At 45.0% G+C, this 14,940-nt stretch overlaps 1 protein-coding gene across 4 annotated transcripts in view; it reads right to left on the bottom strand.

Annotated features, from left to right (window-relative positions):
• The window catches only part of hth (Meis homeobox homothorax), a 666,356-nt gene that overhangs the window by 459,920 nt on the left and 191,496 nt on the right, over positions 1–14,940 (bottom strand). For all 4 annotated transcript variants that reach the window (XM_033482431.2, XM_033482432.2, XM_033482434.2 and 1 more), the window contains exon 7: positions 3,642–3,771. In XM_033482431.2, the coding sequence (XP_033338322.1) occupies positions 3,642–3,771 (130 nt within the window). The remainder of the gene's footprint in view (positions 1–3,641; positions 3,772–14,940) is intronic.

The raw sequence follows: 14,940 nt of genomic DNA, 5'->3' as shown, positions 1-14,940 counted from the left end.
ATTAGCACTTTCTCGTTCTTGATCATTTGTATGATAGGACGAGACGATTTTTGTGTCTTGCGTGTCTTCCGTTTGCTTTCATTCCAGAAGAATCGAACGCAACGGAAGAATCTTATTTGAGAGAATCTCTTTTGTATTTATTATAATAGTTTCGGAGATCGTGCATGAAATCTGCGCCACGAGTCTGATCCGTTGTTAGATCTAGTGCAAGCGGTTAGGATCGAGAAATCGAAACTTTGCCACAGCTTCGCCTCTTAAATATTTGTTGAACGGTGTAAATTTACAGAGGAAACGCACAGTCCAGTTACGGCGATTCTCTTTACACGTTTCCTCCTTCGCTACGTTTTTATCTCTTTCGTATTTCAGTTTGTTGTAACTCTAACGAAAATTTCAGATTTAGTACTCAATCTCGAAAAATTTGGAAGTACGACTTCTCGATTTCACAAGATGAATGTATAGTATAAGACGGATCGATGTATTCTTAAGAGGCCAGAATTCTGGTCACCGAATTTTAGCAAACACGTTCCAGGATGGTGGAAGAGAACAAAATCCTTTCTGTACAGATTGTTGGGAAACGATGATCAGGAACGCCGATAAAACCCTGAAATTCTGAGACTATTTAGTCTAAAATACTTCTGCCTGCTCGCTACGAACTGGATGTAGACTTTTTATCGAATCGCATCGGATATTATAAGAGCAACAAAATTGTATAAATCACGCTCTAATAACTTGTAATTAACTTGTAATTACATTACAAAACATTCGATTTCTTATGCTCGCTCGTACTTTCTTGTGATAAACTACTTATGCACACTTGTCAATTTACTTGTATAAACCAACGAGAATCTCGCTCGTAAATAAATAAATGAATAAATAAATCGTACGTGCCGACGAAATTTCTAGATTAGCAGCAGGACGAATAGAAAAAAGTGGAGTATTTGCTACGCCAATGGCGACGGGTTGCTCATTAGCCCCGACGCTGGCGTTGCCGCGGGTTTGATGGTGTTGACGCGCGCGTCGGTGTTCGTAAAATTTGAAGGGCGTGCAGAAGCTCCGTGGGGTCTCAACGAGTCGCGTCTTGATTGTCCTCAACCCGTTGCTCGTCGCGTGATATTGTCATTAGCCCGCCTAGCCCATGAACGTCGCCTCTTTCCACGAGGAGAGACCCACTTGGGTCGCTATGGATCGGTGTCGGCGGATCGATTCGAAAAACTTCTCACGAGTGGTCGCGATCGAAGCGTTTCCGGACGTTCGTGCGAACGGATCGTCCCTTTCGTTAACCCTTTCGCTACGGAGCGCTTGCGTGAAAATGTGATCGCTGCGAACGGAGCGCACCGAAGTACGGAATGTATTTCTGGTACCAAGTTTTCCGAAGTCCAAATATATTCAGATTTTTGTGATCTTGAGCACGTTACTGTTTCTCTTGCATGGCAAACGCTTTCGGTATCGGTATTTTCACTTTCAGTATTTTCACTATCACTCGTGACAAATATTCTCCTAAATTTTCTTTTCCCCATGATTTGATAATGGGTCTAAAAAAATTAAATACTTAAAAACTCAACGTATTATCGCAAAGGCAGAAATTGAGTATTTACCCGTGAATTATTGAAATGAAGCCAACAAAATTATTTTAGAATTATAAATTCGTGTAAACCTTTTAATCGCTACTAAATTGCTGGTATATATCCGTCGCTGGCAATGTTCTAAAGAGGACTGAAACTGTGTATCGTTGGAATAAAACACAATATCGTCTTGTCGATAGTGTTATATTTCATGATAGTCAATTGTTTAAGGCATGCAGCGTTGCCAGATACTCGATTAACAAAAGTATCTCATGTAAAGTATGAAATAAAAGTGTATATGGTATGAACGTATATGTATGGTCATTCTTCGAGGGCGTATGTATACGCTCGTCGGAGCAAAAGGGTTAATAGAAAGCTCGGAAGAAAGTGAACCAGAACGAAATCGTTGATCATCCGAGACACGAAGGTGCGAAACTTATTCGTCGATTTTTCAGCGAAAGCAGAATTCGACTTTCGTGAAGCGGTCCAGAAAAAGTCGATTCCAGCGAAATAAAAGATGCGACCGTACTACACTCTCGTACGATTTCTCTACCGATATTAATGGAGATTGAAATTCGGAAATGAAGTAGCCGCGAATGACAAAGCGCCGACACCCGTTCCTACCGAAATGAAATCGACCCGCGGGAAATATACGACGGTCTATTTCGAAAACTTGCCGACAAGATTCGATCAGTGATTATTTATGTCCCAGGTACTTTAGACGAAATAGCACGCGAACTAGACGAAAGACTAATTTTCTGTCGGCATACGTTACACGCCATAATAATCGTAGGAGAAAGTGGCTCTAACGATCTAACCGTAGTAGCTGAAAAGATCCGAAACGATTGAGTTCTGGGCATCGAGTATACGCGCTGGTGAAATTAATACTTCATTGAAATTCGTATATAAATTCGTCAATCTTTCATTACATTAGGAACGCTCTTTGGCAACATGATATATAAACACGAATACAATAGTAATAGTACCCGAAAGACCAACACATTTTAGTATAATTGAATTGGATGCTATCCAATATATCTTCATTCCCAGAAGAACATGTGTGTCTTAGCACAGTGCAAGCCCATGATGATCTATGTTATCGAACCACCGAATTCCATGGAATAATAAATATCCTTCATCCACTTAGCACGATTCGCTGTACAAAATCCATTAAATCAAACGTTGGAATGAATGCTCCGAACGAAATAAACACGTTATCGATAGAACTTCTATCAGCTGTTAAAGCTAATAAAACCAGGTTATGCGAAAGTAAACCGTATTTCTCCGAGACACACTGGAGGCAAAATTAGATTGACGGGGCTAAGCAGCACTAGCTCGCGAAAACTCTATGGTCGATACAATTGTATTGGTAGAAATATTAGAATTGTTAACTCTTATGGCAACAACATAAATTTTTTCTGTGACTCTCGTATCTGTACTTTCATAATGTATTTTATATATGTCGTATGTATTTTTTTACTGACGTCGTTGAATGTATTATTTTGTATTTATTATTATTTTATTTTGAACGTATGACTAAACGAATTATTATTATATATATTATATATATATATAGTAATAATAATTATTATCGTTATTATTATTATTATTATTATTATTATATATTAATATTATTATTAAATTAATTATTATTTGGAATATATTATTCTATATTTTAGACGGTATTTAGTCCGTTTAATTAACAAATCATAATAATATTCATAGCCGACCAAATCTGTACTTTCATAATATATTCTATAATATGTCGTATGTATTTTTTTACTGACGTCGTTAAATGTATTATATTGTATTTATTATTATTTTATTTTGAACGTATGACTAAACGAATTATTATTATATATATTATATATAGTAATAATAATAATAATAATTATTATTATTATATATTAATATTATTATTAAATGAATTATTATTTTGAAATATTCCATATTTTAGACGGTATTTAGCCCGTTTAACAAATCACAATAATAATCATAGCCGACCAAAGCCGACTAAAACGATAGAATTTCCGGAGGATCTACTTTCACCCACTCGATAGAATGAAAGATCAAACTTACCAGGATCCGAGGAGTCCAGGCTGGTGGGTGCTTGTTGGCTGAGGGGTCCAGGCGTGCCCCCGCTGCCAGGGCTGCGAGCATCGTCGTTGCCACCCGCGCCGGGGTACGAGAGCGACGAGGAGGGTGGCCTCTGCAACAAAAGGAAATCGCCGATCGTTACAAGCCGCGTTCCCTTGTTCATAACACTTTCGGTTTCGCCGGGGTCCGCGTAAAAGGCGACGCGCGATCGTTCGGCGATCCCGATCGAGGCTCGTCACGTTCGGTGGCTGGTTCGAAGCGGTGTTCGACGATCCTTGGTATACACGGTCCCGTTGCGCGTCCACGGAATACCATTTGACGAGCCCGCGCGGCACGCCGGCCGATTTCGATCTCGATTAAAGGCGGAGCACACGTACCACTCCTCGAAAATGCTCGCGGCATAAATGATTCGGCGACGCGCGCGTCCTACAAATCGACGCGACGGGGCCCGGCCGAGCGGAATATTCGCTCCGCGCTCGGTTATTCCGCGGGTGTAGGCCATGTGATAATCACGGATCCTCTCCGCTCGGAGAAAAAACGGCGTGCAAAGCGCCGCGCGGGGCCCGTGCGAGGAATCGACGATGCCCGCCCGGTTTCGGGAACGGGCCTAATTGTTCCACGCCCGGGCTCCCCGTCTTTCGCACCCGCTGAAGGATTTTGCTCGGCCAAACTCGAATGCCCGACGCTGGGCACGTCGGACTACTCGCACCGACCGTATCGGATATTTTTGCTCCATTATCTTTGCTTTTATCGACGTCTACCGGTTCCACGAAGTTCCTGGATACTTCCAGGAAGCTCGGAATCGGTTCATGAAATTCGATCGTGCGACAAGAATTTACTCTCGATAATGCGAGGTGACTATTTCTTTTAAGATCGTCGATTGGAAGAATATTTTCAACCTTCGAGCGGTGGCGTTCGTCGACTCGACTCCGTATCATTAGAATTATTGCGATTTAACGGTAAATTGACTCGATACGAATGAAATGGTGATTCCACGTCAAATTGACTCTGTATCAATAGCGGTGACTTGATGTGAAATTGACGCGGTATCGATTAATGGTGTCGACTTGACGTCGATTCCGTGTCGTTGGCGATGCCATTATTGATATGGAGTTTTGTTTTATGTCAAGTCAGCATTATTGGCGGGGAATCTATTTGACGTCGAGACACCGTTATCGATAAAAAGTCGGTTTGACGTCGCGTTACCTAGCGGCGACCACTTGAATAGTGGCCGAAACAGTGGTCACCAGTTGAAGGTCAAGCTACCTTCTGATATGAAATGATCATTGAGAGTGATAGTAATATACTTTCCGTGGATAAAATTGCAATAGAACTTCTTGTTTCGGCTAATAGTAGCAAAAATAATTTCGTGACAAACGCAGACGTACAGATATACAATAAATTCTCCCTAATTGACGCTCGGCTTGGAAACAAAAATGGAATAAATGTTAAATACTTATACTTATATTTATAAGAAACAAGCAATGCAATCGAGCAAGGCTCGAATAATCATATTTCCTGTTACCAAATTGTCCATTTTTGTGTACAAGGTTATATTATATATAAGTATAAGGTTATATATACAAGCTGATAAGTCTTTTGTTTTTAAGTCGATATATTTAAGGGTTTGCGTTTTCACACGTTTCAAAATATGGATGTTAACTTTCGAAAAGATTCACTTGTATTTGTTATCTCAGGATACTGATATTTTTCTCAGTATAAATAATTTCGTATAAACGTTAAAAATCCACCACTTTTCATTACGGTAAAGTGACTTACGCCACTTTCACAATAAACGGCTCAATTAGGGAGAACTTACTGTATCGACTTTCCGTAAGCAACCGAACGTTTAGGTCATTATCGAGACTGATAAGGGCACTCGTAATAGGCGCTCGTCCTCCAACAGGTATTTCTAATTGCCCTCGCAACATTGCGAAATTCGAAATGCGGCAAATCAAAGTATTTTTCATTATGAAAGAATGGGTTTCTGTATCTAGTTCCAAGCAAGGCAAGCCTTATCCCTCGACTCTATAAATCGGATCGAGATTGCGCGAAGTAGACACGGGCATTCCTATTTCCCTTACGTCATTGGAATGTCCGATCGAGGAATCGCCGGTACGATAAAAATTAGCTGAAAAACCGAAGTTGTTGCTACGCTAGAAAGATCGCAAATTCCCGGAGTGGCCGAAGTGAAGCTGTTTAAATCAGATATCTCCATTCGACAGAAAATGTCCGCGCCGCGCGGAATTTCAATGTTCGTCGCCGCATCTCCAAGGTGAATAACAGCGGTCGCGAAGAGAGAGAAAGAGAGAAAGAGAGAACGAGAGAGAGAGAGAGAGAGAGAGAGAGAAAGGGAGGGAGAGGGATAGAGAGAAAGAGCCGGACGGACAGCTAGTCGGGTCGGGAAGTCTCGACCGGTCTCCTCGTCGACGTTCCACGTCCTCGTTATGCGTCTCCGCGCAGGAAGGTCCTATAGATTTGACCGTGTAACGATTTTAACCAGATACGAGAGCAGGCAATCGAGAGAGGGAGCGAGTCGGTATATTATCGCGAAGATGACGCCTATGACAGCATGTGGGAGTAGCTGTCACTCATTGTTGCTCCGGCAGACGTGATATATCCAGACATTTCGCTTCGTGATACCAGCCACGGGATTCTTATCCTATGACCTCGAGTCGCGATCGATATCGAGATTTTCGCCCAAGCGAGTGTTCCGGCTGGCTGGAATTCAATTGCAGAAACAATCCTATTTAATTTTACGTTTCGCCTCGCGGAAGATCGGCCAGAAACGCTCCACGATCGATTTGTCGAAAAAGTGCTCTAAGAATTTTGTTCGGGGGGAAATTATGCAAAAACTCGAAGAAATTTTTCAGCGTCGACGAAAGCAGAGAACGGCGAAGCATGAATTTGCAAAAGCACGGTGGATCGGTACGAAAATATTTCGATGTATTTCGCACGCGAAGATTTGATTCGTGGCAGCGTTAGCGGCGGAATTGAATTTCCAAGGAGTTAAATAATTCAGCCGCGCGCGGTTTAATTAACTTGAAATAATTCCCATCCCGAACGTCTTAATTTTCATTAGACGGCTCGGCAATCACTTGTCCCGGACACGCAGAGGATATACGTCGAGTGAGCGAGTACAAGAGCGGTAACAAGCGAAGGGGGGACATTAATAATGCATCGGTTGTCGCTGGATTGCTTCCTACTAGCACCAAGTACGAAACAAAGGGCGCTGGTTGTCATTGTCACCTTCGAGGTGAAGATCATCTTGTTGGCCGCAATCGTTTGAATCGAGTAATTGCGTGGAAGACACCGAGCGTGCTGATGAATCGATTGCACGTTCTTATGTCACCGAAACGTGAACGGATTTACTGTCGACCCGCAGCCGGGAACCATAACCATAACCAACGACCGTCCGTGTAAAAACCAGTTCTCCTCCTTCGGGTTCTTTCACATCATTTTCTAACGTACGAACGCATAAATTAAGCTATTAATTCATATCATCTTTTATACGTATTATTAAACTGCGGACTTTATGCGCTTGCGACAGGAATAATCGACACGGAAAATTGTCGTTCTGCACAAAGTTTTGCCAATTACAAATTAGCTTCGATCGACGATTTCAAATAAGAGCGTTATTATTATTATTAGACCGCGGATTTTACGCGTGTATGGAAAAATTGGATAAACGCAATTTCAAATAGCGAAAAGATTGAAAGAATTTGACCTGTTAAAACGAGTGAACAAAGAACGAACTCGCTAGGTTGATTACTATTTCCTCCAATCGATGTAGACAAATGTGATACGCATAAAAATCCGCAGTCCAGTTATTATGATTTCAGTAATCGTGAAACAAGAAAAAGCATTATAACGTAGGACGTCGGGAACAAACAAACCATCGCTGGCACGAACGCGATACATTTCAACTGACATTTTGATTCGATTGAACGAACGACAGTGGGATTAGAGGGTACAGAGAAGGGGGACGAAGTCTCGATCCAGATTCCGCGCCGCGAGGACACCGGTCACGGCAGATCGACGCCGGTGACGTCACTTCCTACTAAAGCCCCGTCTCTTTTTCGTTTTTTAAATGGACAGCAAGGGTCCACTGCGTGACTTGTGTCGATGCAATGATAAACGGTTAACGGGTCGACGGGCTACGCGGTCTCGTTCCACCTCGTTGCCTCTCTCGCTCTCCTCTCATCTCTCGTCTCCTCGCCGCTGCCTCCGCCGCGCTCCGTCTACAGTCGCTCTTAAAGCGTAATTCGACAAACCGGATGTCTGGTCTGCCCCTTAAATAAATCAGTTGCCCGCATCTCATATTCCACCCCTGCTCGCTGCCGCGTTACTCCCCCGCGTTCTCTTCTAACCCTGTCCACGAGGAAAAACATCGGATCGGGACACGTCCGCGACGTTCTGGAAAACCGAGCGACGCCGGCGATGCTGGTCCACGGATTTCAGAGAAACGTGATCGGTGACGAAATTAGGGCGGCACCTAGGCGACAACACCCGGTGAAAGGGAGAGTTCTGGGACGTTCTTCAAGGTTCATTCAGGTGGAATGTTCGTGGACCGAGAATACGTACATTGTGTACGCTCGCGTCTTCGTGGAATGCTCCGATCGACTTTGTTCACGTTTCCGTGCAATTACATACGATTCGAATAAGAATGATCGCTATTGAACATTGCTTTAATAGGAATAGAGCTGGATGCTTTCGTATTCGACCAAGCTAAGTTGTTCGAAGATCGGCAAAGATTCGAGACATGGCGGCTTCCGACCGTGGAATGTTTCCGATCGATGTGTACAAAAATAATTAATACACTTTGTACGCACCGTTCGAAAGGTATTAGGATGCTTGCAGATAATTAAATTGATTTGACATACCGATAGGGGAAATCGTTACAATTTCTTGAATTTATTTCCAAGTTAATTATATCGAACTGTAACAAGTACGTGTTATATACAGTATATATTTTACATAACGTGAATTTTATAAAAGAAAATTAAATATTCTTTTCATCGATATATCCATCGTGTTTTTCAATTACTTGCTGGACTAATTTCGGCATTCTTTTCATTATGAAGTCACGATACTAATTGCATAAGCGCAGTTATAACTTAATATGTACTTTCGACAATATAATGTTACAAGCCTCGCAGGCATTACGTAAACTGAATGAAAAATTACAATTTATACTAAATAAGTAGGTGTCCTAATACTTTCTCAAGAGGGTGTACATACTTTACTATAATGACAAAAGGTGAAACTTATAAAACTTATGCAATGGTTAATAATGTGTGCACCTAAGAATTGTAGAACTGTGACTCCCCGTTCACGGTAATTCCCTTTACCGCAAGATAGAAAAAGCAGCCCCTTAGGCCTAAACGCCAAAACCTAAACGCAGCGTAATCGTTGCCTTTCAACGATTCCAGTGATCATCTCAGCGTCCAATAATTTCCCGTGTTTCTCGCAAAGACTACCCCTGGCAGGCTCAATTGGATCATTGCTCCCTTCGCTCTGCAGTTCGCAGTTCCGAGACAGGCGAGCGTATAACGATAGTAAATGATCGGACACCCCGCGTCTGGTCGGAACGAGCGAAAGTCTCCGGAGGCGCGGAACGCGTGGTTCTCGGTAGCACGGAAAGTTCAAGGTTCGAAAGTCGTTCGGGTTTAGTGTCCGATCGCGGGTCCCGGGAGGAAGACGAATGGTAGTCGGCCGAGCGGCGTCAACGGGCACGGACGATAAATTACAATCCCGGTGGCGAAGTGGCGCCGCGATGCGCCGCGCCGCACCGCGCCGCGCCGGTGAGTATCGCGCGGCGATCGCGAACCAATGACTTACGCCTCGAAGTCATTGTACCCACGTATTAATTGGACGTCGTAACATAATGCCGTATAATTATGTAATTAGCGGCGGGCATTAGTCTCGCTGACTGGTTTACGGGCGAGATACGTAAATCTCCGTAATTAATTTATTGGTGCCCGGAGAAAAGCGTCGGGACATCGACGAACGAGCCGAAGAGGACCGACCGGAGCGTCGAGGTGACGAGAGAAGAAGAGGGAAAGGGGGGGCATAACGCGAAGAACGGTGTTGGACCGACAGAGAGGGAAGCGTCGAGGCGTCGCGCGAGATTATGGAAGCGAGAAAGAATAAGTATGGCCATCGAGGCGGAGGCGCGATCGGCTGCTGCTCCTTCGGGCTCTCTGTTTCTCGGGTCGTCGAAGAGGCGGGCTTCGGCTCCGATAGCGAGGGTCGAGGGCAACGCGGCGAAAGCGGCGAACGCGGCGAGGAGGAACAGAGATGGCCGAAGAGGAGACCGGGATCCCTGTCCGGCGCAGTCTTGAATTTCTCGGCGATACCCGGCCTGCCCCGTGCCCGCGATCATAAATTACGATTTATTGCGGAGGCAGCGCCTCCGCGCGCGCGAACGACTATCTTACCGTTATGTCAGCACGGCACAATTATATTTACATTTCCTTGGTAATGAAATTCTAGACACGACGCTGCCGCGAACAGCGTGTCCGGATTCTTGGGGGTTGGAGGATTTGCTCTGGCTTTGGGGATTTAATGCGGTGCCGCTCTGACGACCATTAGCAACTCCGTTGTTTGAGTTATAGACCGCTTTGTTCGCGCGATACATCTGGAGCTGGTCCGGCCGAGACCACTCTTTCCTCCCGAAACCATCGGACAGAGAGAGCAGATTTTCGGCAGCAGTCTCGCCGCTTTCCTCTGTCCGTGCTAGAGCAGCGATCTTTATGCCCGGCTTAGGTTTTATTGTCCTCTAGAATTGTAACTCGTCGTCAGAGTTTTTCTCGTTTCGTTCGATAGCTATCGTTGAACCTGGACCAGATTTTTAGCAACGCTTCAAGGCGACTGCCGACAGAGAAAATCCTCGATCGTGAAATTCGATATTTATTCGTTCACCGGAAGAAATCCCGGAGCGGATAACAAACAAAAGATTACGGTAAGTTCTTTCTAATCGACGCTCAGATTGTACACAAAAATGGACAATTTGGGAAGAGGAGATCGAGGAGTTTTTAGAGTTATCGATTGTCAACAACTACAAAAGCGAGCTACAAATTGTCTATTTTTGTGCACAATCCGAGCGTCAATTAGGGGACTTTACTGTACATGTTAACGGTGGGAGACGGGAAGACGACGAAGACTTCGCGCGTAGAAAACGCTGGAGTAGAAAAGAAATCGAACTGTTTCAACGCTTCTAAAAATCCTGTTTAGACTGTCTTGTCGCTGTATAATGCGATATGGTTCTCTTGTTTCAAAATATGTAGAATGGTATCTATTTGAGATGAGATAAAATAAAGCCGGTCTAGTAACAGCGGACAGGAGATGGATGGACTCGTCGATGACCTCGAACGCAAATAAGGAATCTAGCGAAGTATGGCATGTTTGAAGAGGGCAAAGTGTAAATTTGAGCATAGAGGCTGGTCGGAATGATGGTCGACCAATGCGGAAGGCATACGATCGAAGCATGCATTGCTTTCGCATCGAGCAAAAATCGACGTTGAATACTCGACGGATGAAACAGAGAAAATGCTAAGTGGTCGAAAACGAAACGAAACGAATTAACGGGGCAATTCCAGCATAGGTAATGTTCTAAGTAGGCGTGGCTTACTGGTTCGCAAGGTAATTCATGCTGGTTCTAGAGCGTTCGTTTTCTTATCGTCGCCAATTACGTCAGCGGGCGACGAGGAAGCGAGAGTGACGAATGCCAGAGCAATTACCGATTGACAGTCGTCGCCGCGTCCCGAGCTCGTCGGCCGAAACACGAAGAGGAGGACTTGGTCACAGCGTGGTCCGTGCGACCACGAGAGAATTCAATTTTCATGGAACTTAATCGCGCGGGAGTTTGTACGATCCACTCGAGCAGGACCTCGAGAGAGCTGAAGAGGACTCGAGGCTCTGGGTCAAGCGAGAACGCTTCAAGAAGGTTCAGCGTGGAAGGGTGGGCCGACACTCGACCAGCTGATGGATGTAATCAACATTCCTGCCTAATCACAATATACCTTACTCTCTTTTCCTCGAGGAGCGCGGGACCTTTCTGTCCTCCTCGAGCCGTCGGGCCTCGACGGAGATTTGCAGACGCGTTCCCCGGCCGACGTGTTCGTTTTAATTTGGCCGCCGTATAAATTAGACTTCCAAATGATCGAGCCGACTCAAAAACCGCAACGAAAAACCGGGATCCTCTGTCGCCGATTTCGAAATCGAATTCCTCGATTTACAATGCGCCGGTCCCTCCCCGCCGCGCCGGGTCGGCTCCTGCGGCCCCGGAGATCGCTGGGATCCGTGAATCACGCAGCGACAGCTATTTTTACGAAATTCCAATAACCGTCGGACCGACTCGGTGTCGAAAACTCTTTAATCTCTCGCGCGACACAGCGTACAAATACCGCTTAATCGACGACCGAGACGATTTAGGTTCGTGGGATTAATTGAACGGTTAAATGACTTCGCGTTAAGAGAAGCGTCCAAGAGTCAAAGAAGTCGAAAGGCGTAGAACCATAATATGGTATATAATTATCATAATTCTCGTGAACAATTGGAACACGAAGCAAATGAAATGCATATGAGAATAATATACAGGGTGTCGTAAAATGATGATATTTCCGGGAAATGAGGGTTTCCCGAGGTCATTCGAAGTAACTTTTTCCTTTACAAAAATCTTCTCCGAGACATCGTTCACGAGTTATCAACGTAAAACACTGACCAATGAGAGGCGAGCACGGCGTAACTGTCCGCTCGTTGGCTCGGTCGCCACGCGCCAGCCGATCTCGCTTCTCATTGGTCACTGTTTTCCGTTAATAACTCGTAAACGAAAAGGCGGGTTACATTTTCGCTAAGGAAAAAGTTACTTCGAATGATCGCAGCAATCCCTCATTTCCCGTAAGTACTACAATTTTGCGACTTTTGAAAATAAGTCTTACATAGCAACCTATAAGATTAACTAACATGTGCTACCTGATTGCTATCAGTACATAGTTGTAAGTAGTGTAATCGATTAAGTCGAGTTGTTCATTATATTTACCGACACGCGCCTTTGTGTTTTATATTCGTAACAGAAGTAACTCTATGTGCATTTCATTCTTAGACCACGGGCTGGATCAGGCATAGTCTTTTAACACGTACGCTACGAGCGTCACTCTAGCAAACACAGTTATATTTATTGTATTTATCGTATGAAATATATCGCATCCTCTTATAAAATATGATAAAAATCTCGTCAAAGAGAAGCTATAAATTCTCTGAATATCATGCTACGCGTTACAGCGTTAAATAATTACATTCGCAAAATTCATTCGATGTTCTTCGCGTAAAATACAACGTAACGCTGGTAACGATCATATTAATACGCTTTGTTCGATTCTCGTCACCGTGCCGCGCACATTCTCCCCCGATCTCCTCAGAGTTCAAAAGTCGTCTGCCGCGAAACCGAACGCGATTCTAGAGCCGAGGAGATAAGTAGCAAATAAACGGCTTCAATGGTAGCACAGATAACAATTGCTATTACACGATGAATCCAAACGTCTCAGCCGTGAGAATCCTCGTGGAGGAAGGAGGAGAAGAAGGAAAAGAAGAAGAAGAAGGGGACATATAAAGCCGGTAATCTCGAGGCTGGCAGAAGGAAGAGGATTTTAAGCGACGTCGATCGAGCCAGGTTTACGCTGCGTCTACGGGGTTCGCAGGTAACGATAACGGGAGCCAGACCGCCGGTAACAACGCGGTCAAACCGGCAGCGAATACGGTACGAAGCCTCGGACTCATATCTAGTGGCACGGTGGCGGCGTTCCTCGGCTAATTGGTTTCCCGTGTTGCCCTCGTCTCCCTCGGGATAAGACGACCACGATCCCTGCCTCCCCTCGGCCCCTTGTCGCCCCTTGTTCTATCGCGTGCTGCCTTCCCCATCGTCCTTCACGGCTTCTATTTTTTCTTAATCGACGGAAAGCCGATCTCGGTAATGAGGACGTTATTGATGATTTTGCGCGGCCCCGCAAGCGGAGATTCCTGCGGCATCGGAATTTTCGCAGAATCTGGGAGACCCTTAGCGGTCGTGCGCGCTCTCCGGCCTTATTCGGTGACGGTATCGATATGTACTGACTTATTGTTGGTGTGCACAGATTATCTGTCGGATTTGTCGCGGTTCGTATGTCCGAAGAAGGTGGACGTCGACGCGAAACACGATTCCGACGCTGCGAAGAATTTCTTTTTTTGCGAGCTACACCTGTTTGCCAAAACCACGCTATATAGTTCTACATGAACGACAAGACCGAATTTATTTACGCGTCTCGTCAATTTTCATCGTATGCTGTGCTTGAATTTGGAAATCGATTCAATCGTAGAATGGAGAACGGCGACAATCTTGAAATACAAAAAATGCGAGTCCGGTCGAAATGACCGTCGCGGGAAGTTTCGTGATAAAACAACCCCCGAGACTTCTTGGATCCTGATATATGAACATTAAACACATCGGGGAGCTCGTGTCGATTTAAGAAATTACAAGAGTAAATTCATTTAGATGTTTCCTCATTTTTATCGTAATGTGCGGTTGAATTGAGAAAATTCAATCATCCGCCATGGAAGAATCTATACAGTTCTGATAATTTTCGAATGGAAAACGTGAAATCGTCCTTTTCGATTCGGTATCGAGTGTTATTCGGTCGGTTTAGTGTTAAAAAGAAGCTGCGCGAAGATGCGTTACGAGAAAAATGATTTTACGTTGCCGAATGAATAGGAGCAGTCGGATCGACACCTGACGACGGATTTACAATGCAAATCGTGCGCTTATCGGTCGGCGGGCGAAGATCGGACGCGATCGTCCTCGTCGTGGCGACTTTAACGAGGGGGGCGGGGGGGGGGGAGGCGCGAATTCTTATCGCACGCGCGAACGCGAACGCGACGCGAACGGGAACCGTGGCGGTGGGGCGCGTGCGTACGAGACAAGCGGACTGCTAACGATTGCCAAGAGGCAGGCATCTTATCGTGAACGGCGATCGCATTAAGCGTGGACAGTGACACCCAGTCCAGCCGCTATTATATACTGTTCGTTAGCGAAAAATAATTGAGGGCTCACGAGCGGTGCTCGCGAGCGACCGAGCGAGAGTCTTCGAGTCGTTAAAAGGGGGCAAAGCAAGCGATAGAGAACCTGGAGAACGGGGACACTTGTTTGGCCATTCTGGTAGACGAGATGATGTTCTTTGATAGTTCGCTCGTCTCCGACGGAGGAGCTCGGCTCCCGTAATAAAACCGGCTAACGGTTTCTGCGCTT

This window comes from Megalopta genalis, unplaced genomic scaffold, assembly GCF_051020955.1.
Source record: "Megalopta genalis isolate 19385.01 unplaced genomic scaffold, iyMegGena1_principal scaffold0020, whole genome shotgun sequence".
NCBI lineage: Eukaryota > Metazoa > Arthropoda > Insecta > Hymenoptera > Halictidae > Megalopta > Megalopta genalis.
This window is presented reverse-complemented; position numbering and strand designations above follow the sequence as displayed.